The sequence below is a fragment of the Leptonotus elevatus genome, chromosome 12 (genome assembly GCF_054856555.1).
Source record: "Leptonotus elevatus isolate MCC_2025b chromosome 12, RoL_Lele_1.0, whole genome shotgun sequence".
NCBI lineage: Eukaryota > Metazoa > Chordata > Actinopteri > Syngnathiformes > Syngnathidae > Leptonotus > Leptonotus elevatus.
Window position 1 is genome coordinate 22,024,288 of NC_141250.1, and position 25,990 is coordinate 22,050,277.

At 42.8% G+C, this 25,990-nt stretch overlaps 2 protein-coding genes across 3 annotated transcripts in view; both read left to right on the forward strand.

Moving 5' to 3' along the window:
- Positions 1–438: 438 nt before the first annotated feature.
- Positions 439–4,737, forward strand: cxcr1 (chemokine (C-X-C motif) receptor 1). Of its 2 annotated transcripts, none has more exons than XM_086091197.1 (2): positions 439–809; positions 2,401–4,737. In XM_086091197.1, exons 1-2 carry the CDS (start codon positions 806–808, stop codon positions 3,471–3,473), a joined length of 1,077 nt encoding a protein of 358 aa, XP_085947323.1. In that variant the 5' UTR covers positions 439–805; the 3' UTR covers positions 3,474–4,737. The 2 variants fall into 2 exon arrangements, with proteins under 2 accessions (XP_085947323.1, XP_085947322.1); XM_086091196.1 differs by lacking the exon at positions 439–809 and adding an exon at positions 1,036–1,066.
- Positions 4,738–5,522: 785 nt separating this feature from the next.
- The window catches only part of spegb (striated muscle enriched protein kinase b), a 31,310-nt gene continuing 10,842 nt past the window's right edge, over positions 5,523–25,990 (forward strand). Inside the window, exons 1-23 of the mRNA XM_086091635.1 lie at positions 5,523–5,919; positions 17,481–17,567; positions 17,686–17,743; positions 17,852–19,314; positions 19,402–19,545; positions 20,156–20,338; positions 20,803–20,969; positions 21,182–21,270; positions 21,344–21,519; positions 21,984–22,244; positions 22,458–22,616; positions 22,778–22,970; positions 23,046–23,275; positions 23,367–23,486; positions 23,686–23,790; positions 23,888–24,094; positions 24,157–24,280; positions 24,363–24,535; positions 24,857–24,969; positions 25,063–25,231; positions 25,307–25,403; positions 25,515–25,715; positions 25,866–25,923. Coding sequence (XP_085947761.1) covers positions 5,523–5,919; positions 17,481–17,567; positions 17,686–17,743; positions 17,852–19,314; positions 19,402–19,545; positions 20,156–20,338; positions 20,803–20,969; positions 21,182–21,270; positions 21,344–21,519; positions 21,984–22,244; positions 22,458–22,616; positions 22,778–22,970; positions 23,046–23,275; positions 23,367–23,486; positions 23,686–23,790; positions 23,888–24,094; positions 24,157–24,280; positions 24,363–24,535; positions 24,857–24,969; positions 25,063–25,231; positions 25,307–25,403; positions 25,515–25,715; positions 25,866–25,923 — 4,974 coding nt within the window. The remainder of the gene's footprint in view (positions 5,920–17,480; positions 17,568–17,685; positions 17,744–17,851; positions 19,315–19,401; positions 19,546–20,155; positions 20,339–20,802; positions 20,970–21,181; positions 21,271–21,343; positions 21,520–21,983; positions 22,245–22,457; positions 22,617–22,777; positions 22,971–23,045; positions 23,276–23,366; positions 23,487–23,685; positions 23,791–23,887; positions 24,095–24,156; positions 24,281–24,362; positions 24,536–24,856; positions 24,970–25,062; positions 25,232–25,306; positions 25,404–25,514; positions 25,716–25,865; positions 25,924–25,990) is intronic.

Sequence of the window (25,990 nt, forward strand, 5' to 3'; positions counted from 1 at the left end):
ACATTTATTTGTGTTCACAGCCCGTGACAAAGGCGAGTTTGACTTTTCCCAAAATGCACCACCCCCCCCCCCCCCCCCCATCAAGTGTATTCTGCTGAATGTGTTTTAGATGTCCTGAAATGCAACCCCTAAAACGCATTCAGAAGCACTCCATAGAATAATAGGAAGAAAACAAATGCAATTTCACTCATGGACGTGAAATTGGGCGGCTGTTTCTATGACATTATTATTATTTCTACAACAGCACGCATGAAAATGTCTCAAGGCCCATGCCTGGAATTGAACAGGAAGTCAGCCATTTTGGTTTGACTCTGATATTTTGGAGGCATTGCTAGGCTCGTAAGTTAGAGAGAGAAAGAAAATCAGCCCGGTGACACCAATTTTACCACTTTAGACTGAATTTGTGGGCATGACTGTCAAAAACGGATGCACAAAAAAGTCAGCCATTTTGGGGATTTATTTTTATTTTTTATCACCTGTGCCATCTAATGTGGGTGGAGCATGGCAACAAAAAGGTGGTGCGAGGACAAGATGTGTCTGCATCTCTCATTTCTGAGTATTTGTTCATTCGGTGTTTGTACGAATTATTGAACATTTTATACACTCCCGGTTTATCTTTCATGTCCACAAATGTTGTGATGGTGTACATCTTATGACAACACATATGGCCCGCTTGTCAAATGGGGAAGTGCTCTTTTGTTTTTTTGGGTGGAAGACAAGCAAGCATCCAACCATCTGATTTGAGTAACATCACAAAACTTTTCAGCAACGCACAAAGAAGACAAGCTGAGGACCAGCAACAAACATGAGTAAGTCACCATTTTTTTTTAATGCTTGGATATCAGTGAGCTGACATATTATTTCAACAATCCTAAAGTACAGCATTTTGGTTTGTTAGCATGTGAAATCAGAATTTATTTACCCACATGGAAAAAGTTGGTCGGAAGCAAGAAAATGCAGCACTGGTGATGGGAGGAGTGTCAAGAAAGGCAAATTTCTTGTTCCTTATCTTCTCGTGACATACTTTAGCGCTTCGCCTGCTGCACGGGAGCCACCAGAATGACTGGCAAGTATTCACGCCCTTCAAATGATGGAATCAAATTGAAACGACACTTTTTGCTGCTTTTAAACTGAGAGCGAAAGGCAGTTCTTATTGCGTGCAGTTTGAAAGAAACACATTTTTACATTTTCTGTGTTTTAAAAATGGCCAGTTTACAACTATTTGCTCTTGTTTCGGTTCTGAATGTTGAGATGCGATTTGGTCGCGCAAGGGTGGATCTAGTCAAGTGGGATAGAGGGCCGAGACCACCCCAAAAGGTTTTAGTTACTGTCTGTAGCAGTTTTTCTTAAAATAACTTGAAACCATAAACAATCGATGATTGATTGATCGACTGAAGTCAAAGAGTTTCAAAGCAGCCCTTGCGTCCTTCCGTTCTTCTGTCTGCAGTTCTGTATGAAAACGTTTGGACAGCCCTGCTTTAAGTTGACTGTCGAGAGTGACTCCGTTTACATGCAGTCGATATCCGTTTTCTGAAACATTCAGGTTAACCCGTTTCAGTGAACAGAAAGAGTTCTGTTAAGTTATTAACATTGTTTTTCAGTTTAAATTTATATTTTAGCCGTTTTGGATTTAGTTAACTCAGTATGGCTCAATGAATAGAATTGTATTCTTATCTGTGTTACTTTCATGAGAAAGGGCAACGGGTTCATACATTCATTCGCTATCTAATGGGAGGGCCGGTCTCTGCTGGTCGGAAGGGAGTCAGGCTTATTATTATTGTATTTTTTTTAATCTGATTTATACCCATGGGAACAGATTCTCTTGTATTCACTGAGTTGTAACCAAGTGTATTGTGGGCTGATGGGAGGAGACTTCTAGTCTCCCACTTTTCTGAATAAATGATGATGTGACGGGGAGCCGAGCACACAATTCTGAACAAACCGCTTGAGAGTTCAAATTGTTGTCAATCAAAAGCTTTTGATACCTTTGCAAAGGGACTTCTTCACCAGGATCTCACCATTCAGTTAATTGAACACGCAAAGAGTACAATACTTAATATTGTCTACTCTAACAGTTCCTACAGGGGTTAGAAAAGGGTCTTGTTCAGATTTTTATGCGTGTTTACATGACTTTTCAAAACCCGAATGTTTGGTTTTTGAAAGTTATAGACTCCATAGTCAGTGTGAGTGGTTGTTTATTGACTGGCAACCAGTCCAGGCTGAACGGCAGTTCTTTGGCCGAAAACAAAGCATCTAAATTGTCACTAGTTTTCGATATGGGTGCGTCCGTACATGCCTCACAATGAACCGATAACCATAGCAGAAGTCAGCTGGGATAGGTACAGAAAACGGACAGATGGATGACAATTGAGTGTGAATTTTTCTCAATCTCACCCTCAGATCTAAGCTCCGCGGTGTCCTACACCATCGACTTCGGCTCAGCGTACGACGAACTCAACTTCACTTATAACGACACCGACTTCATCATCAACCCCGACACGCAACCCTGCAGCCCGTTTACCATCCCGTACGCCGCTGCGGTTTTTATCAGCATCTTTTACGTCGTCATCTTCCTTTTGGCCATTCCCGGAAATGTAGTGGTTGGCCTGGTGATCGGTCTGAGCAAGCACGCGCTGCCCCCTTCGGACCTTTACCTCCTGCACCTGGCCGTGGCCGACATCCTGCTGGCCGTCACGCTCCCGTTCTGGGCCACCTCAGTCTCCAAGGGATGGGTGTTTGGAGACTGGCTGTGCAAAATCGTCACCATGGTCCAAGAGCTCAGCTTCTACTCCAGCATCCTCTTCCTGACTTGCATCAGCATGGACCGCTACATGGTCATCGTCCGAGCCATGGAGGCCCGCAGGTCCAACCGGCAGCTGCTGAGCTGGGGAATCTGCGCCGCGGTCTGGACCGTCGGAGCGTTCCTGTCCTTGCCGGGACTGCTGTACTCGTCTTTCTCCTCCTCCGGTCACATGGTGTGCGCCGAGTACTACGACCCGGGCAGCGCCGACGAGTGGCGCCTGGCCACCAGAGTCCTCCGCCACTCTCTCGGTTTCGTCATCCCGCTGGCCGTCATGCTTCCCTGCTACGGCGTCACCATCCAGCGCCTCCTTCGCATCCGCGGCGGCTTCCAGAGGCAGCGGGCCATGCGGGTGATTGTGTTTGTGGTGGTGGCGTTCCTGCTGTGCTGGACGCCGTACCACATCGCGCTGATGACGGACACCTTCTTCCGCGCCAGGATAGTGCAGTACGGCTGCCCTGCCAGGATGGCGGTGGATCAGGCCGTGCTGGCCACCCACAGCCTGGGCCTGCTGCACAGTTGCGTCAACCCGGTGCTGTACGCGTTTGTGGGAGAGAAGTTCAGGAGGAGGTTGCAGCAGCTGATGAGGAAGATGGGCGTCCTGGAGAGAACGTCCGTGTCCAGGACCAGCAGGTCTTCGCTCACGTCCGACGCCACGTCTACGTTCATGTAAACAACTCAAAGGACACGTTCTTTGGAAAATCAACAAACTTTGTATTTGGTCAATTTTCTATGATTTCAATATCTGTCATCTCATTTTTTAGCGTCTTTCTTGGATTTTAACTCATTCAAACCCCAAAAACGTGTAAATACGTTTTTTAATACTTTGCCCTTCACTCCCAAAAACGCATTCATACGTTTTTTTTTTTAAAATGCTAGAGCATACAGAAGGCTTTGATGCACAATCCATATTCTCCTTCACGTAAGAGGAAAATATATTTCTCAAGTTTTGCAACACGTTAGCACATGCCACCATTATGACAAAACAGGAAGTTTTGTTCCACCTCAAGACAAAATTATCTCTTTGTTCTTTTTTTTTCCTTTTGGTGAAATAGGGTGACTTTGAGTTTTAAGTTAGCAATTTAAATACACTGATCATTGATTGGACGATTAACATCAAAGGCATTTTACCGCCCCCTATAGGGCAACCACGTGAACTAAATGATGATGAGCTGAGTTGATTTGATCCTGTCAGTTTTTATTAGGCCTCATATAATAGGAGAAAGACAACAAACTCTGCAATTGAAACCCCTCATGCATGCTTTTTGTGCGCACGCGCGCATGTGCGCGCGCTGCAGTTTAGCGTATGAAATGATGTTCAGGCTGACTGAAATGTTACTATGACAACCGGGAAATGGAAATAGACTTGTCAACATGTGATGTACTGAGACCCAATACATGAACTCTTACATGTCAATGTAACATGCTACCATGTATATAACAATGCATGACCATCCTCCAGTTGTTTAGGGATTATGCAGACATTCAAAATTAGGATGTTGTTTACAGATGCTAAAAATAAAAATCCAAAGCTAAATGTGTTGTGACAAACATTTTGCTTTCTCCTTGAGCTGTAAAACATTCGAGAAAGACAGAAAGCATGTCAAGGCTTCATCTTAATTAAAACAACCACATAAGTTTGCTTTCGACAATGGTATTATAGTTCGCAAAAAGTAATGAAATAACAAAAAACAAAAAAAAAATTAACGGAATAGAATAAAAATGAGAGTGCTGTTAAAAAAAACGAAGAAAATTAACAAACTAACTTATAGCAAAAATGTCCTTTGTTTTTATATTTGTCATTTAATTTCATAGTTTATTTGAAATAAATGTATTTTATCGTTAGTGTTCGGCCATACAGAAGAAGGAAGGTCCTTTCGGGATTGTCGTTTACTTTATTACATAATACTTATGGCAACTTTTTTTTTTTAGTCTTGCATGCTACAAATACACACAAGTACAGTATAAATAAAACTAATACTAAAACGTTATTTGTCCCCCTTATTTTTTTGTGTTGTTTTATAATTGTGCTGAACATTATTACATATTTAATAACTTCTTAATAACGTCCTTAAATGCGATCGCTGTCCCGTGCCCACCACCCCTCCGCTCTGCCAAGTTTGGGTTGTCGCACCACCTCACACGTTCTACTGACCCCAGGCTGGCTAAAAATGACAACGTGGGTGGGACCCTCGCTGGTGGCAGCTGCCATTGTAAGGCTTGCTGGGCCCATGACGGTCATTTCCACCAACAAACTGGCAGAGGTGGCGGCGGCGGCGGCGGTGGGGAGATCATGCACGGGGTGGATTAGCTCATGGGAAAAGGAAGGCAGGGGGGGGGCAGGGGGGCAGCGTCCAACCCACTGGACAGTGGCTTGATACTCAGCACCAGAAACCAAGCGAGACTTGCAGACTTTTGAAGCCAAACTGTCAGAAGATTTGAAGTGACGGGGAATGGTGACCGAGAGCTCAAGAGCAGGACGAGAAGAAAAAAAGCACAGTCGTCACTTTGAAGAGGCAGAAGTCGAAGGAGCTGTTAATGCAACATGATCCAAGGGGTCTCGCACTAAATATACCACTGTGTCACCAAGTGGCACCAAGCTCCTTCTCCTCAATCACCAGGTAACGTTTTTTTTTTGGGGGGGGGGGTTTACTTCAACAGCGAGGACATTTGAGAGAATTTCATGATCTGAACTTCCAAAAATGGGACTATTGAAGTCACAATGAAAAAATCAGAAGGCGACGCGTCCCTCAAGAAGGGGGCAAATGAAGCTGCCCCGAGTCCCGCCGTCCCACCCAAACGCTCCAAAGGCAGCCCGGAGGCCAGAGGACCGGCTCATCCCAGCCCGACTCCGCCGGTTTTCATGAGAAAAATGCGGAACGCCGCCGTCGGGACGGGTTGCGACATCCGGCTCAAGGTGGCCGTTTGTGGAGACCCCCAACCTTGCCTGTACTGGTACCACAATGACGAGCTCCTCAACATGGAAAACCAGGAATACGGAGGCCTCTGGATTAGGGATTGCAAGCCCAGTGATGCGGGTCTCTACACCTGCATTGCCAATAACCACCTGGGGGAGGCCCGCAGCAGCGCTGTACTTGCAGTCTTGGATCTGGGGGAAGGTGAGACGCACTTTTAGTATTCGTGCCACGCGGGCGTCACCCGTGTTGTAAATGTACGTTTGACCCGTGAGGTTTAAGTCACGAAACATTCATTGAAACATCATCTTCAAATATTCAGCAAACAGTGGTGTCAATTCCATGTCTAAGAAAGTAACAACTCTTGTCAGTTTGGCTTTAGTCACAGGTGCTTCCACTCAAGGACTCGTTTACCTGCGGAGGAGCTCATTTAGCTCCCAGTTGAGTAGAAACACCGTTTTGGCGAAAGCCAAACGGTGCCAGGGTTTTTACTTTCTGGACCGAGATTTGACACCTCTTTCAATACAAAAATTCAAACCAAAATGGCCAACTTCCTGGTCAATTTTGGTCATGGGTTCTTGAGACTTTTTTTCATGTGTCCTGTTATGAGAAACGCATCCTCTCAATTTTGTGTCGCTCGGCAATTCTCTTTTTAAATGTTCTGAAAATCCTCGAGATGTTAACTGAACTTTGTCACCATGCAGAGGTGCCAAACTCTAGTCAAGGAAGGAGAAACCCCGCCACCGTTTGGCTTTAGCCACTCGACCGGCAGGTGAACGAGTTCTGTGGCACGGTTTCTACTTTCTAAACCTGGATTTGACACCTGTGGCCATGTTCCGCCTACATTGGATGACATGGATTTCAATCTTTCACAATTCAGCGTCAACCACCTGTTCACGATCTCTGCTTTTGCTCAAATTTTTGGTTTGGTCAAATTCCCAAGTCATTTGTTTAAGTACAAGTCCTGGAATTCGACTTTCTAATCCATTTCAGGCATAGTCCTTGAGAATTTTGTTCACATTTGGTGTTGTCCAGGGCAATGTTTTCTTAACTTTCTGTAGGTGCCAAGGATTTCTTTTTGGATGGTTGTGCTTGGGACCTTTTGATTACATAACAAAGGAAAGTTTTCTCTAGTACGAGGACGATAACTTCTACTACTACTTTGCGTTCTTGCTTGTTGAGCGTCACCATTTCTGTTTCTATTTTGTAGTTCACAGTTTTGGTTTCATGCAAAAGCATCCATCCAACTGATTTAAGTTAGAAACTATGTGGCATTGAAAAGCACTCTTGATTAAATGCCCAATGAAATGGGGGGGGCACAGTCTCATTTTCAAGGACACGCATTCATGCGGATGCTCCTGCCATCCATTATTCATACGGACAATGTGGTACATCGTGATTTCTTAGAGTCCACTCCACATAAAAAAAAAACGAGACAACAAAAATATCTTTCACTCTCCAGATCATTGGAGACTCAAACTGGGGTTCACGGGCCAAAGATTGGGGTTCACATTATGTCACGTATCATCAATCTAACATCTCTGCATGCGCATTTATTTACTGTTGTCGTTCTCAAGATCGGTCTTGGTCTCTTAACCACTTTTTAAGGGTCTTGGTCTCTTAACCACTTTTTAAGGGTCTTGGTCTCATCTCGGAATCAAAGGCATTTTTAACTTGTTCTTGTCTTAGTCTTAGTCTTGGACTGGGCGGACTCTGGATTTTTTTTTATCAAGACCGGTACGCAGAATGCAGGTGCTCACATGCTGCCTTCCCAGTGGCGCCAAGAGTGCTGTGCACCCACAGAGTGGTTGAAGACAGGAGTCGGCAAACCTGTCCGTAATTAAGTTTGGTTTCCAAAACCATAAGGAGGTCATTTGTAAGCGAAAACACTCTGCCAGTCCAGTCCGTCAGGCAGTAGGAGACAGAAAAGGTTCTAGCAAGATGCGTTGGTTTGACGGGGGATATAAACGTTGTCATTCACATTTCGTGTCCCGTGGATAATCAGCTACTCAAGTTCGTACCTTATCAACTCTTTTTTTGTCTGAAGTTTGCGGTTTACTGGCGCTACGTCTGGCTTTTCGTGAGGTGCTGGTTATTGACTGGCTAATGTTGACGTTAGCTAGCTGTGTGGGTTAGCTAGTTAATTAGCCTACCACTGAGCTGTGTTGTAAGCGAAACACAAGTTTTACTACGACACGCTGGTGCGTTCAGAAACGTCCTCTCCAAACATTCGCACTCTCAGTGTTGTGTACCAACTTCAGAGCATGTTTTCGAACGTGCCCAGTTAGATTACATAGCATTGTCAAAAGCGCTGCAGAATGGAGAATTCCTTCCTGAGAGTATCCATCGTCACATGTGTTAGAGTAGGCAATATTAAGTATTGTACTCTTTGCGTGTTCAATTAACTGAATGGTGAGATCCTGGTGAAGAAGTCCCTTTGCAAAGGAATCAAAAGCTTTTGATTGACAACAATTGAACTCTCAAGCGGTTTGTTCAGTATTGTGTGCCCGGCTCTCCGTAGCATCATCATTTATTCAGAAAAGTGGGAGACTAGAAGTCTCCACCCATCAGCCCACAATACACCTGGTTACAACTGAATGAATACAAGATAATCTGTTCCCATGGGTATAAATCAGATTAAAAAAAATACAATAACAATAAGCCTGACTCCCTTCCGACACAGCAGAGTCCGGCCCTCCCATTTAGAGATAGCGAATGAATGTTTGAACTCGTTGCCCTTCCTCATGAAAGTAACACAGACAAGAATACAATTCATTGAGCCTACACTGAGTCAACTAAATCCAAAACGGCTAAAATATAAATTAAAACTAAAAAACAACGTTAATAACTCATCACATGTGAGATGTGTGCATCACTCTGTGTCAAAGTATTTTGTTGGTTTCCAGCATGAAATATCCAAGAAGTCATTTTTATCAAAAATACTGTGCTCGCGTGCTTACAACTGAATGCATCTTTTAAAAGGTCCTGCTGTTTGAACTCAGCGGTGCCCTGCGGCCATCTTTGCGCCAGAGACGGCAGGCGAGTCACTTTCACGTAAAAACACTGATTAAGAACTGAACTCACCATTGTGCCATTACGATGTCTGTCGTTTTTTTTTTGTAATCGTCAAGCAACATGTTTGAAGCGTTAAATGTCTGCAATCTTAGCGGTGAAAATAGTCATTCGGCGCCAAACCTTTTTTTTCCCCATCTACCGGTAATAATAAGGTAGGTTGATGTTGACGACATTGCCATAATGTGGTAGAGACGCTTTCCTGCCTACCTGGCTTGTGGATTTGTCACTGACAGATTTGAGTGGTGAGAACGAATCGGCGCTTCTCTTTTAGCAGCTAGGTTGTTAGTGGGGAAAAGTGCATATCAGTTAGCCATGATGGATTTCATTTCAATTCCTTTGAAATGTTCAAGTAAATAATTCCTATGACGTTCCGGGCGTACACGTTACCTGGCATTAGAATTATGAGTGGAAGGGGGTCCTTGCATACAATTTTGACCTGCGAGACCCCAAAAAGTTACAAACTCCCCGACACACAGCAGCGCTCGCTCTGATTGAAGCGTTCCGCAGTGACAAGTCTGGCCAATGCATTTCTCATCGACTCTCTCAGCAGGAAAAACACGTCTCGTTTGAAAAGTCAATCTTTTTTACAAAGTCATGCTGAGCGCTGCAGAACAACAGCAAAGTGCTGGAGCTGATACGCGCTTGTGCACTTTGGTCCGAGCCAAGTCATTCGTCAAAGCAGCAGCTCTGACACTGTCACAAAACGGAATTTAGTGCTACACTTCCCAAGATATTTTGCTGATCAGCGTATGCTCGGCAGTGACATCATCAAAACCCCAAAGCAATACTTATCATGAAAATGCTTCTTGAATTTTTCTGTTGAGTTTGATTAAAACTAAAATTGGCATGCTGATTCCAAAATGTCAGTCCGTTTTTTTTTATAGCACATCAACGTTTTTTTTTACTCTCCAGACACAACTTTACAGAAGAGAGCAATTAGAATAATTAACCTAGCTGATTATCGTGCGCCCACCAATAATTTATTTAATAAAAATCACATATACTTAAATTTAAAGAGCTCGTGGACTTTAAAACCGCCCAATTTATGTTTGAAATAAATACGAATATGCTCCCTTGCTGTTCAGAAGAGGAACATCGATGTTTAGGAAAACAAAAACCAGAACAAATGTGAAACAGAGACGAATGTCAGAGAAGGGAGTCAACTTGTGGAATCATTTCGATTGTGAATTGAAACTGTGCAACTCAATTAAGAATTTCAAGTACGTGTATAAATGCAAGTTACGAAATAGCAATGTAGTTTATAGTTATTACAAAAATATGGACAAAAGATATTTTTCTACATATGTATGTCAGTAATAATCACATATTTTTGTAAATATATGCATGTGTATATGTAGTACATAATTTTTACTTATTAATTGTTATGACCAAATAAATAAACTAATCTAAAATTCCACTGCTGTAGTAAGACTGTAGTAAGAAGCGCTGGTTACGATTGGATTCATTTCATATAACGGGGATCGTGGAGCTCAAAATCGTGACGTGAATGTCAGTACACTGTGAAATGTGTAATGTAAATAAATACAATTGAATATTTTTACTGTGCCATATTTTTTTAATTTGTTTCTGGTGATTTATACAATGCTTTGACTAAAATCACTATAAATAAAGGTATTATGACACTTATTATTAATTGCAGGGCATATATTGAAAAGCTACCAGCTTTCACACTTACATTCACACCAATTGACAATTTTAGAGTCTATTTTTTTTAGTGAGAGAAGCGGGGTGTCGCTGGTCTGATCACCAGTCAGTCACACGGCACATTTAGACGAACAACACTTCACACTTTACACTCACTCACACCAAAAGCAGCTCTTTAATAGCACGATAAGTCGGAAAGACAATAATTGTATGCTGCAAACGTAGAGCTCAGTATCAGCCGTCAAGGATACAAACATAATGCCATCCATTTTCTTTTTGCTTGGCAGCCAAAGACGTCAAATGAGTGATGAAACAACATCTCGGTTTGAAGTCATCAACAAGCCCCCACCCTTGACATAAAAGTGGGACAATCGGTCTCAAAAGTTTCCTCCACTTTAACCTTCAGTTTGATTGAGGAGGCGGATGATTTGCCGTGCGCGTGGTCTACAGCTGTCCCTTCACTCAACCATACTGCCTAAACATTTCTCTCTCTCTCTCTCCCACTTCCAAAATGTCTCTCTTGGCTGCCCCCGCGTCCACCGACTCTCCAGTTATTTATATAGTGGAATGTGCCAGGCCTTAGATTTTTGGGATGTTCGCAGGCCGGCGTCTCTCCTGTTACACAGGAAGACATCAGCGCTAATTTTAGCCCTGCCCAGTACAACTGTTTCTCCCTCCTGCTTCTCAGTATATTCAGTTAAATTCTTCAATCTATTTCCCACCTGAATGAGATATTTACGGCGATCCGCGCCAGTCCAACTTCAATTTTGGCAAATTGATAAGATCGCATTGTCATGTCATTGGCGCCGGCTATTTTTACACGCGAGTGGAATTTAAAGTCGTATGTGATCAGAGGAGTCATTAGTCTCGGTCATACCTGGACCGCCTTGCGATGGGAAATATAGGTTGTATGCAGAGACTGGCGGGCTAAATGTCAGATCCCAAGGCTGAAATGTTAAGAATCTCCGAGGTGTCACAAGAAAGTCATGGAAATTCAAATGATAAGAAATATTTAAAGCTGCAAACTTTTTCATGGCCAATCTTTGAAATGATCATCAAATATTTTAGGCCATGTTTCGCCAATATTAAATAGTGGAGGCAATGAGTGAATAGTGAGTTGTGCAATTTAGCGCCGGTCATCCATCCTTCCTGTTGCCATGACGGTCATGGGTCCTTGAGACTTTTTCGTGTGCTGTCGTGATAGACATTTTGGGCTCTAGATTTATTGACAGTGCAGGTTAAAACTGGCGCATCCATTTTCATGCAGGTGCAAGCCTTGTTCAGCATGTTTGGGAATTTAACAAACAAGCAAAAAAAAAGGAAATGGCTCTTGCCATGCTCGGCATTTTGGCCCTACCGAGGGACCCGACAATTTGGTGGCTGAAAGACTAAGTCTAAGCCTTAGCACAAGGAGTGTAATGCGATTTTGGTGAAATTAATTGAGGTGCAAGTAGACATATCGTGAGCTCCGCGGACATGTGTGGTGGCTATCATCATATTTCATTCATAAATAACCCACAACCCATTAAGAACACAGACTCCAAAACTTCAAAAACCTCCTCAAAACCCCAGGTGGGATTTTCAAAAGGGCTTTTCCTTCATCTCATTGTCTTTTGTTGTCATTTTGCTGTCATTTATATTCTCTGCTGTGTAAAGCGTCTTAGAGTGTCCAAAAAAGTAAGCTATGTAAAGTCTATGAATTATTATTATTATTATTCATAAATATGACAACCAGAGTTATGAAATCCAAGTCCAGAAAGTCAAGACATCGCCACCGTTTGGCTTTGCTCAGCCGGCAGGTAAACAAGCTTCCCGGTAGTGGCTTGAGTAGAAAGAGGAGAAATTCTGGACTGAGATGTCCCGACCTGAAGCTCATTATCTTGAGAAATGATTGCTGTTTTACATAAAAATCCCTGGACACTTGTTTATATTGTGACACACACCGTCATTGTACTTTGAACTTTTTATAGCGCTTGCGGGAGATGTGTGCTTGGCCATGGTGAAAATGTCAGCGTTGCTCTGGGCCATGATGGCTCCCCTCCAGCGTGGTTGGACGCCAGCCTCAACATGGCGTATTCCTCCTGGGTCTTAAGTCGGACTCAACAGGTGGAGCTCCTTTTACACTGTGGAAATCACCCTGCACTAGATTGACTAACCCTGCTGTTAAATGGTCATGTGAAACCGCAAATGAAGCCTTTGTGAAGTATTGAACCTCATCTTCACATTTGGAAAATACGCTGTTAGAGTAGACAATATTAAGTATTGTACTCTTTGCGTGTTCAATTAACTGAATGGTGAGATTCTGGTGAAGAAGTCCCTTTGCAAAGGTATCAAAAGCTTTTGATGACAACAATTGAACTCTCTCAAACAGTGTGTTCAGATTGTGTGTCCTCTTCTCCGGCACATCATTATTTATTGAAAAGTGGGTGAATACGAAAAGTCTCCTCCCATCAGCCCACAGTACATTTGTTTACAACTCAGTGAATACAAGAAAATCCCCCCTTCTGTTAACCATAGGTATAAATCAGATTAGAGAAAAACAATAATAAATCAGCCTGTCTCTTCCGACCGAGACCGGTACCAGGCTACATACACTCCCTTCTTTTCTCAGGAGAGTGAGACAGATAAGACTACAATAGACAATCCCATTCATTGAGCTACACAGCTATAACTAAATCCAAAACAGCTAAAATATAAATTGAAACTAAAAAACAATGTTAATAACTCATCAACGCCCAAGGAGCAGATGATGCTGGCAAGTAGTGCTCATTTTGTTAATCAAAACTAAATGAAGATCATTTCGTCAACGAAAAATTTTCACCGGATGAAAACTACACTAGACTAGACTAAAACCGCCATTAATAAACAATGACTGGGACTAAATCAGTATGCATTTTCTTGGACTAATGAAGACCAGATGAAAATTTAGCTCATTTAATGAAGACTGGACTAAAATTTATGGACATTTTCGTTCACGAGCAAAGACGAGAGGAAAATTATGATTTTGTAAAATCCTGTCTGCAGCTAGCGAGAGCAACGTAACATTAATGCAACAGCTATAGGCTAACGTTCAAACAATGATAATCTGACCGCTAACTAATGCTAGCTAACGTACTAGCTTGTAGCATGGAGTCATAATAGCAGCTTGTTGATAGACTGTAATTGTGTGTGAAGTTGTTTTAAATCAAAAAGATGAGGGAAAATGTCTTCAATATAATCTACTGACAAAAAAAAAGTAAACTAGATTAAAATGTTGACAGTTTCTGTTGACTAAAAGCAGATGAATACAATTATGTTTTCTTGGACTAAAATAAAGATTAAAATGCTCGATTTATAGTCAACTAAAAGGTGACTAAATAAAAATGATAACAACTAACAAGTGTGGACTAAAACTGAGACTAAATTTAAAAATGGCTGAGAAAATCAACAAAAAATGTTTTGCTAGTTGGAACTTGGAACCGTTGTGGCTAAAGGGTTCGGGCACGATATTCTTGCCCAGTGCAAGTGTGGCACGAAGTGTGATCTCAATCTGCGCAGCGGTGGGCGAGACTAAGTTTTGGTATTTGGTATATTCAAATGACCAGACTGATGCTCCACCGACTTAGCTCACATTGCACATGGCTGTATGTGCAATATAAATATTGGAACATGGACAGTTCTCTTTCTTTCACTTCTAATTTTGGGGTATATTCATCCAAATCAGGAGAACAGTGTAGGAATTTCAACTTCAGATTTCAAACCGATATGTGTCATAGAGCGTGCACAGCGTAAATAGTCCAAGCCAAACCTCGTTATCAAGGTTCCATCTTATCAGTGTTTGGGCAAAGCAAAGAGGCGAAGGACCACCTTGCGGGGTTCTTGCCGCTTCTCTCTCTCTCTCTCTGTGACAATGCGACTCCATCGCAACCCGGCAGCCGAGCAAAAAAAGACGCAGATGCATGGCCAAGGAAGGGAGGAAAATGATGAGCAGTGTCAAGCGATGCTGTGGAGCGAGCGCTGCGTGATCTCGGGAGGGCTGGCTCACTCCCACTGTTGCGCCCGCCTGTGGATGTGCGCTGCGAAGGAAGCAGCGGGGGAGGATGCTCACACTGTCGCTGGCCACTGTGTGGACAGGCGGCGACACCGGCGGGGGTGATCAAATGTTTTTTAGCAGACTGAGGCTTCTCATGAATGCTTTTTTTTCTTAAGCGGATTCTCCCACAAGAAGGAATGCCGACGAGGCTCTGAGGTGGAACTTGTTACATAACCAATCAAGTGCCTTGTCTCCATATCAGCATTCCATTCAGCACATTTTGTAATCGAACTAGTTGATTTCTTTTTTGGGACAATTATTTTTATTTTTTTTCCAAAGCAGGAAAATACCTGTTGAGCATTTTCGACTCGTGGTGACGGCTCGGAATCCCCTCTGAAGGTTGGGGGAATTCCTTGTAGCGCTAAGACAGAAAATACCAGTGATGGGGACACCAGGAGTTTCCATGTAAACCAAAGTAGTCATCAGATCAGGCAAGTCATCTGGTTTCAGTTTCTACCTTTTGTTTTAGAGACAGTACCTTTGTACTATTGGGACCATTTTTTGTGCTATTTGGAGCTGTTCATGGAATATTCTGCAGCACAGTGGTTGCATGGTTACCATGTCTGCATCACATTTCTGATGTTCCAGGTTTAAATCTAATTTCCCACCTTCTTGTGGCGTGTTGCGTGGATTTTTTTTTACCAGGTACTCCGGCTCTTCTTCCCAAGTCCAAAGCTAAAATCAAACATACTGTACATTACTGAAGAAATATTGACGGTAAAATGTAAAAAAAAATACAAATGCCAATTTTGACTTTGTTGTAATGTCTTAAAGCATTCATGCTTATTGAAAATGTCTTCAGACTTTTCAAAATGTAAAAGTTTATTTATTTTTAAATCTTAGACAATATACTTCATTTTAAATTTCTAGCTCCCAATGTTATTAGCGTGTCTTAAAAGAAAGAAGAAAATGCCATTACTGTGTCCCCCCCCCGCCCCCCTAAATTAAAAAACAAAACAAAAACAGAAATCATAAACGTTCACATTTCTTTGTTTTAATGTTGAACAAAACTAAAAGGTTCAGAAGGTTCCCAGGGTCAGCAACATCTCTTATAAAGTTAACTGAAATTTTTGATAGTTTCCTGAGATTAAAATGGTTTAGCTCTATATTTTATCGGCAGTCAGATTTTGAAAAAAGGCCCATAAGGATATTTGTCAAAATGCTCAACATCGGGCCTATTATAGGTTTATCACTACAGCAGATGCAATGAAAATAGCAGAGGCCCCAGAATTGAACCCTGTGGAACACCATACGATACACGTGAATTCATATTGCACATATTGTTCCGACCACTTTGTTGTCTTTTTCTATCTATAAAGGCAAACTTTTGAATGAAACTCCTGAAATACGTGAACTTATTTACGAGTACGTGACACGTGTATTCGCGGTGCGGTGCATGGGGGCAAGTTACATGACTAAGTTGACTCCAGTCATTTTCCTTTCCAAGACAATACGGTTTGTATTTACCTTTTAAAGTTGAGTAGCTTCTGGTCAGTGGTTGCCTTAAATTCAGCAGATGTGATCTGTTATGACACAGGCAGGCATTGCAAGAAAATGATTGTTGATCAAAATGTACGGTTCTTGTTGGACTCCCATGCCTTTTTCATTGCTGTCTGCATTTATAAATGGCCTCACACTGCACAGAATAGTGGTTGCCACACAATCCACACATCATTAAGGTTACATGACAGTTCGACTCAGTTTAGCTTCGAGAAGAAATAAAATGGAGTTTACCATTTATGCTGACTTGGCAGATTTATATTGAAACACACTCACAGTTATAATACTTGAATTTGAAGCGCTGGGTTAGAGTTACTGCTGTGCCTTGATTAGCGTGCTGGCCAAATTTTCATATTTTTGACAAACGGGGCCACTGTATCCAGTAATCAATAATTCCACAGCATCGCTGTGTGTTCCTCCGAAATTCTCCTTTCCATTAATTTTCAGTCAAAATGATGACCTTGCATTCTCACTTGATTCTCACTTTGCACTTTTAATGATGACTACTTTTCTTCTACACTGATAACAGATCCTTCTTATAATAACTTACAGTTGCAACTTATAGTACACAATCCAATCCAAAAGTATTGAAACACTGAGGCCATTTCCTTCATTTTTGCCATAGACTGAAAACAGTTGGTTTTGACATACAAAGATGAGCATTTGACAAGAAATAAACATTTCAGCTTTCATTTCCAGCGACTGTATTTACATTTGGATCGGACAAACAACTTAGCAGATAGAAGCTTTTGTTTAAACACACTAAATTTCCATGCGAGCAAAATTATGGTGACTGAGAAGCTGTTGTTGAATGTGGAAGGCTATAGACTGGGTCAGGGTCATTTTCCAGACTCAAACCCAGTCCAGCATGCATTTTATGTACCAAAGAGGAGACTGACGGGTGGGAATTTTGTTCCATTACTTTTGCTCACCGAAAGTTTTGCTCTTTCAGCTTCTAAATGAATTAACAGTATACTAGAAGCAGAAATAAAAGCTGAAAAGTTGATGTCTAATATTACTCATCTGTCATGAATACCAATTTTATTGTGCTGTTCTGAGATCGAGTGTCATCTTTTGTGCCTATGTTCTTTACAGCAATGCGCGCTGTTTTGTTGTCACTGTTGTTGAAAAAGAAATACCCCTGTTTATATAATCCCACCTACTGTGAAGCGGGACCCCACGAGAGCTGCCCGGGTGCCAATGACTCAGCGATTCTTTCTATTTTAAGGCCCACCAGTCACTGAATTCCCTCTCAGCATGAGCAAATCAGAACAACACGTGGTTTTAATGCTACTATTTAATAAACAATTACCGTAATAAAACACTTTTTTTTTTTTTTAGCTCAACCTTGAGGTTCACACAGACTTATTAGATCCTGACTGAAGACTGCTATGTTAGCATGGCTTTTTGTGACATTTTCAGTCATTCTCATGTTTATGTTTACGTATTTTAGAATCGGACAGCAGCGAGGACGAAGGAGGAGACCAATTTGAGACCAATGAAAATAGTGTGGATGGTGACGACCATGCAGTGCATACAGGTAGCCACCTTTTCTCTAATTTTCACTTTATTTGAAAAAAAAAAACCTTTCAAGTTGCATGACACGCATAAGAGGGTCTTTAAATCAAGCCAACAAATTAATTCTGATATGTATGTAGTGATGGACAAGTATGCAGAAGATGAAACCAGAACATGTGAAGATCTCGCTAAAGCAAGGCAAGAGAGACTTTTTTCATCGTACTAAAAGTTCATTTTGAAGAGATTTTCAATTATTTGAGCTGCAGTCCAAAATCTGCTGATGACATCTCAACTCCTGTATTTTAGGAACCAGTCAAATGATTCTCCAAGAGGTTCTCCACCTGAAGTTCTCCCACCCCCGTCCCCAAGACTCGTCAAACGTCCCTCCACCTCACCAATGCCAAGTCGCTCTGGTTCAACAACACCTATCAGCTTGCGAAAGAAAGTTGCTTCCCCAGCAGAATACCAAGACACAGTGCCCGCAGAGTTTGAAGAAAAGGTTAAAACACCAAAATCTCAAAATAACACCCAAGATTCACGACCACAAACGCCACTGAGCGAGTACTCCCGGAAAGAGTTTACTCCGAGACCATCCCCAAAGCTTACCAGGGCAAGTTCAAAAGTTTTTGAGAAGGTCCGTGACTTGGAAGAGAGAAGGCGAAGCCTGGAGTTTCCCGAAGGCTCCATATCAGGGAGATCCTGGGCAGGGTTCAATCGAGCGGGATCCGTCGACTCGGATGACGGAGGTAGCCGGTTGGGGATTTCAAGAGAAAGTTCCAGGGAAGATCTCAGAGAGGCTCTCAAAGAAGACGCGGCCGAACGTCGATCAATGTTTAAGCAGAGAGCTGCGTCGCTGGAGGAGAAACCTCGCTATTCTCAAAAAGTACAGGACATTGAGAACAAGTTCACGGAGGAGTTGCAGCGCATCAAGAAACTTGTTGGTAAACCCCATTTGAAGAAATCCTTTTCAACAGAACAGCTCACTTTGAAGGCGAGACAGCGCCAGCCTTTCAGGAGAATTGAACCTATTCCCCCGCAGGTCCTTCAAAGACTCCAAGAAAGGGAACGATCTCAGTGGGCAAAAGAGCAAAAAGGACTCAATCCGGGACAGCAAACGCCAGAGCAGCGGCATTCCCAAATTCAAGACAGCACAAGTATCGCTACCACAAATATAAAAGACACCACAGAGTCAATGCAACTATCAGACTTGCCGGGAGTGCGATCACTTCAAGACTTTAGCCGAATCAGCCCAGTTACTGAAATAATCCAGAGATCATCATCACCAGCGTTATTCCATCAACAAATGGAGGACTCAACAAGTTCGACGAATTTGGAAATGACTGCACAGAAACTTGAAAAGAGGCCCCCAAGTCCGCTTGTACAAAGGCTTTCAAGGAGCCAAGAATCTTCGCATCGCCCTGAATTGCCAACACAACGTAATGAGACATCTGGGAGAACGACGCCGATAGAAGTAGCATTGAGAAAAGTCGAAAACAGGCCTGAAAGTCTGCTAGTACAAACATGTGCCGTCACTACTCCAGATACGAGTCATCAAATACCCCCAAAGCCCGCTAGGATGAAACACGTCGATCAAGTGAAGGAAAAAATGGAAGAGGATCTCACAAAACAAGCCCCAAATTTAAACATCCCTACAATTGTTGTAGAAGATGAAGATGTTCCCATGAGGACAAATGAACCTCAGAAGGCCAAAGGACAACAGAAGACCAAAGTCAAGCATCGTCGGCCACGACCAATGTCTCCTGAAATGGGTTTGATACTTTTTTTTAAATTTTGCATTCTGCATGTTGCATTGGAAGGCGCTACTCAACTTTTCTTTACCTTCTGTGATACTGCAGATTCTTCAGATGATTCCTACGTGTCTGCCGAAGAGGACCCGATGGAAGCACCCGTGTTTGAGTTTCCTCTTCAAGATACGCTTGCCAAATGTGGCTCAGATGTGTTACTCAAATGTAACATTTCCGGCACTCCTATTCCTGAAGGTATCACACGCTACTTTGGCGGAATCTTCGACCCATTCCAACCATCCTGCCATCTCCAAATTTCACTCACACACCTCACACCTGGTTTCCCACCTATCTTTCGCACTCTATACATTCAGCCGAAATCTCACTAATCAATTTTTCTGCTTGCCACAGTTGGTGTTCCCCATGGGTCCATCTTGGGGCCCCTCCTTTTCATTGATATTCTTCCGCATGGCTATATCTTCCACAAACATAACATTAACTTTCACTGTTATGCAGATGATATCTAGCGCTACCTCTTTTCCAAACCTTCATCAGCCCTTACACCTTCTCCCGTTGTCCTCTCATCCATTTTCTTCAAATTGAACAGTTTCAAAACCGAGGTCCTAATAGTTGGCACTCTCACCAAACTGAACAATTAGATAAGCTGTGATAAATTCAGAAGAGCACGCTCAGAGACACATTTTCAGAAATAAATAACAAAAAAGTTGGTTGCTTAATTTACACTTGATTTGGTTGGCAGGCTCTCTTTTTACATACAAACAAACAAAAAGACTGTTTTCCATCAAGGAATGCACATGAAGCAATCTAGCAAGTGTTAATAATGTCTTATGTCATTGTGTTGAAGTCACCTGGACAAAAGACAACATGGAGATCACCAGCCTTTCCAATTTTGTCGTCAAAGTGGAAGGCGAACGACACAGTCTACTCGTAAAATCGGCCCAAATGTACGACGGTGGAACCTACAGTGTAACAGCTGTGAACCAGGAGGGCAAAGTGACCAGCAATGCTACTCTCACAATTAAAGCAGGTGTGTTCTGTTTAAACATTAAGCATCGTTAGTATTAGTGACTTCTTGAGGGCAATCAAAGCTTACTTAATCAGACATCATTTTTGTGTCCGTGCATTAAAAACATTCATGTGTCTCTTCACTAACGAGACAACTGATGATGTGCTGATACATTTCTTCTCCTGCTCCCGTTCTTTTCCGTTGCTCAGCCAGTTGTATGTGCAATATATCCCAGCTCTACAAGCACACTTATAGTTACCATAGCAACAAAGAGCAAAACTGAACCTATAAATTGCTCACTGGGGCTCAGTTGCTTGTCTCAGTGAAAATCTGTTATTGTTTGGATTTGACATTTAACAATCAAGTTAATGTCAAGGGTTTCTCCAAATAATGAGAATGTGGTCTATATAAAACAACAAGTAAACACATCAAAGGCTTTACCTCTCATCAGATTTCATGAACTACGTGAATGTGCAATTTGGCAGAACCCATTCAAGAGCCTAAGGGTGTCCTGGGTGTTCCGATGGACATCAGCAGCCCCATCACATCGGACGAGGAGTATCTCAGTCCCTTGGAGGAAGCCATGGATTTTAGTTCGCAACAACCGAGGAGGACACTTGACACCAAATTTAAGAAACCTCCTGCATTCCCGGTGAGAGACGATTAAAAACCTCAACAGTTTTACATTTTGGAGTACTGTGGGTTTTGTATTGATCGTATGCGACAATTTAGTTTCATATGAGGCATTGGAATATGCCAATTGTGTTTGTTGCCATTTATAGTGATTCCATAGTTACGTTTCTTAACACATAAACAAAACTAAGCTGCATTCCGAGTTCCGTTTTTTTCTCCCATGTTAAACAGGTAACAATGACTGATCAAGCCGTTGTTGAAGGACAGGAAGTCACCATGTTTGTACGAATAAGTGGTCAACCAAAACCTTTGCTGTATTGGTAGGTGTCGTTAACTATGGCCACGGTAGTTACAGAACTTGAGTTGATAATCAATTTGATTTTATTCGTACAGGTTGAGAGACAGAGTTACGGTCAAAAGTGGCCCACGCCATATAGTGCGGGAGACTGAGAACGGCACTTTTGAAATGACCATCAAGTCGGCCCTGAGGTCAGACGCAGGGATTTACACCTGCAAGATCATCAATGAGTTTGGAACAAAACAGTGTGAAGGGAAGCTGGACGTCAAAGGTAATAATGCAATAAAGACCATTTCCACTCACTGCTCCTGTCCCGTCCTGTCCTATATGCTACTTGTCATTCCTCATACAGTGTAGAACTGCCAATTCCCACCAAACACACCTGTAGCACTGTCTGGCACACTGCTTCTGTCCTGTCCTGTGCCATCCATTTTGTCACTCGCTACATCCTTTCCTCACAGGGTGTAGCACTGTCTTACTGGGTTGTTGCTCTCTCACTACTACTACCACCACACACTGGTAGCACTGCCTGGGTCACTGCTCTTGTCCCATGTCGTCCTATCCAGGGGACACTGCTCATGTTTCCTGCCCTGTCCTGGTTGCCAATTGTCACGTCCCCGGTCCTCACTGCCTTTCTCGTCGAGAAGATATTGTTTTTATGCTGCTGTTGATTTGTTTTTTTGCTCTGTTCTTCTCAAAAGATTGAAAGAAAATTCTATTTTTATTTCTGCCCAGTACCACCAGTCGAGCCCAGCTTGGCTGTCATCCGGCCAGTGAAAGACATCACAGCGAACGCGGGCGAGACGGTACTGTTTGAGTGTCACGTGATCGGGCCACAAGACACAGACGTGGACTGGCTGGCCGATGGGAAACTGATCCAGCCTGCGCTGCTCAACTGCAAAATGCACTTTGATGGAAGGAAATGTCGCCTGCTGCTTAATTCAGTACATGAGGATGATAGCGGGACATACACGTGCAAGCTGAGCACAGCTAAAGGTAAGTGTTATAAAGGTGACATATAATATACTATAATGCTTTTTTTTCTCACAATTTGAAACAGCTCCATAGTCTTCATAACTTTTTCATGATATATGTTCGTCATGAATCATAAGACAATTGTCACGCCATAGTTTTTCTCATTCTCTAGGTATTACTGGATATTTCTCATTATAAAAGGGCATTTCGAAATCGAATTTTTATATATTTCAGAGGAAGTTACATCATGTGGGAAACTACGAGTGATTCCTTCAATTGAGCCTCTCTTTACTCGCAAACTGGACGTTCTGGAAGTCATCGAGGGCCGCAACGCTCGATTTGACTGCAAAGTCAGTGGGACGCCGCCACCAAAAGTCATCTGGACCCATTTTGGTGAGTTTCACTAAAAATGTCTTCAAACATCACATCGGCGTCGCGGTCAGTTTTGAGATTTTAGATTGGAAAAGTAACTAAGTGAAATTGGACAATGATGATCTCTCATGGCACACTAATGTGCTTGGTAATCAGTGGCATAACCGAATGCTGTTTCTCAGCAGATCACCCGCTCACCGAGAGTGAGGATGTTCGCATTCTTCGTGAGAACGGTCGTCACTCCCTCATCATCTCTCACGTGACCAATGATGATGAAGGTTTCTATACTGTGACGGCGACTAACAGTCACGGCGAGGCCGAATGTTCTGCTGAACTGTACATACAAGAGCCGCGGCCGGCTATCTCCTCACAGATGTAGGATCATAATCAAAACCTTTTTTGGATGTTGTGGTATTAGCTTCATTTATGGACTATTTATTTTTCCCGCAGGGCTAAACTGGAGAAGATGCCATCCATACCAGAGGAGCCCGAGGTCCCTGAGAATGAAGTTGAGCGTTTCACAATGCCTGACTTCATCAAGCCCCTTTATGATCTGGATGTCATTGAAGGGAAGGAAGCAGTTCTCAAATGTAAAGTGGCTGGATTGCCATATCCCACCATTGCCTGGTTCCACAACGGCAAAAGAATCGAAAGCACGGAGGACAGACGGATGACACAATGTAAGGGAAAAACTCAAGACTCAATGAAAGGATTCTACCAGACATCAGGATAGGACCGTCATCCTTGCAATGCTTTGTCAACTCTTTTCAGTTCGCGATGTCCACAGTCTGGTCATCCGCTCAGTGTGTCACGCGCATGGTGGGGTCTACAAGAGCGTCATCTCCAACAAAATTGGCAAGGCCACTTGCTACGCTCATCTCTACGTCACAGGTATTTAAACTTTTTAAAAATGCCATATATCAGAGATTCTCAAAACGTTTGGGTTCAGGAACCCCTGTTTTTGTTTTATTGACCTGCCAGTTCCCTAAGTATGCAATTTTTTTAAAAACGAGACAACAAAATCAGAGATGCGTAATGTCAATTTAATTTGATGGTATTTATTTCCATGTTTAAAAAAAATCCTCTTCAGATATCCTCCCTGATCCTCCTGACGGAACCCCAGTGATAGAATCGATCACTGGCAAAGTGATCACTCTTAGCTGGAGGAAGCCAAGGAGACTGGATCCTTCCATTGGTACTAAAATACTTTTTGTCTTATGGAAAGGACATCACACTTGATAAGAACTCTTGTTGTGCCATTCTTGTCTACATTTGAGTTGTTGTTTCCACAGAGCCCAACTCCTTGATGTACGCCATCCAGCAACAAGCTTTCGGCTCCATCCAATGGACAATTATCGCATCTGGCCTGAAGAAGACCACTTACACCATCAGCACACTGTCCAAAGGTGTGCGCTATTTGTTCAGGGTTTTGACCATCACCTCCAAGGCCTTTAGCAAGCCCTCACCTGCCACAGAGCCAGTGCAACTGCTGGACCGAGGTATAGCTTTTGTCACTTGAAAGCATCTGGTCTTATTGTGACAGTTGTGCTGTGGGTTCAAGGTCCCTATCTTCAAGAAGCGCCGGTGATTATTGATAAACCAGAAATGGTACATGTGATGGAAAACCAGTCGGTAACCATCACCATCACCATCAATCATGTCAATGCTGCCGCCATCTGGAAAAGGTATTGTCACTCGTACAAGGCATCGTCTGTGTAAATTCTCAGTGACAGTTTGCGGGTCTCTAATGGTAAACAACATCCACAGGAGGGGAGTGGTCTTGGACAACAAACGGGGCGTGTACGAAATGACAATGCCAGATGACGATCAGCACACACTGACGCTGACGAAAGTGAAGAGCGCCGACATTGGAGAGTTGATGTTTGTGGCTTCCAACAAGCATGGGAGTGACAGTTGCACATTCAGCGTGGAAATTGCAGGTAGGCTGCAATACCATCGCCTTTGTTCTTCATGTCGACATCTTGGTAGCCTTGAAGAGACTTCGCATCAAACATGCGGCAATGGGGCTAAAAACCATGAGCTGACAACAGCTCACATCTGTTAAGACATGAGCTTTTCGTTCGACTACTGTTGGACTATTTCATAAGTACCGTGCCTCTCTCCCAGAGTCATCTAGGATAGGTTCCAGCTCACCCACAACCCTAATGTAGAAAAGAGCCCACATTTTCCCCAACTTGCTGGAGGTCTGCACTCGTACCAAGCGCCTATGTAGCATTTTCCTAATGCCAGTCTGTCCACAGCTCCTCCAACATTTGAGACTATAATGGAGGATATCGACGTGTGCTCTGGGGAGTCCCCTCGCTTTGCTGTGGTTGTGGAGGGCCGGCCAATTCCTGACATCCTCTGGTTCAAGGTTTGTAGCTTTCAATCTCAAGTCAGATGTGAAGACCAGTCAGTCTAAAACAGAACTGATCAAAGTCGTATCATTTGTATGTGTTTGTTTCAGGGTGATATCTTACTCTCAGAGGGCAGCCATTTCACATTTGTGTACGACGATAACGAATGTTCCCTGGTGGTGCTCAACGCTTGCCCGGAGGATTCAGGAGTGTACACCTGCACGGCGAGGAACTTGGCAGGCTCCGTGTCCTGTAAAGCCGAACTCACCGTTCATGAAGGTGAACTACTTATACTCTCGCACATTTTTTCTTTCCTTAAAATGATACACTCATCAAGCTCATAATCAATTATAGCTTTAAGCAAAGAGGAGCCGATGGAAGACGAGGCGGCCATTTTGAGAAAAATGCGACGACTGACTGACCATTATGATGTTCACAAGGAAATTAGAAGGTAAGGCATAATCTATAAGCATATGTCACGTATAGGCAAGTTTTCTAGCTTCTTAATGCTTCAACTGAAGTAACTCAAAGTCAATTTTGAAACAATTGTTGTTCCCCTCAGAGGTGCATTTTCCTATGTGAAACGCGTGAGCCAGAAAGTGGATAAAATGGAGTACGCCGCCAAGTTCATTTCCACACGGGCCAAGAAGAAGACGTCAGCTCTGCGAGAGATGAGCTTGCTCTCCAAGATGGACCAGGAGCGAGTTGTCTTCTTCCACGATGCCTTTGAGAAAAAGAACACAGTCATCATCATCACTGAACTGTATCCTCATTATCCCTGCTTGGAAGTGCTTCAAAGGTTGAGGGGATGCTGCCATATGAACAGTTGATATTAACATTTTGACTTTGCACCTGACCTCATTGCCATTGCCAATTGCATCTAAAGATTATTTACCTGAATCCACGTGTAAAGATGCCACGAGGAGATTCTTGACAGATTCACACGGAAATCTACACTAATGGAGTCTGATGTAAGTTTCACGTAGGCTAATGTTTTACGGCCATACAGCAAATTATTGACAAGTTACAGTTAACATC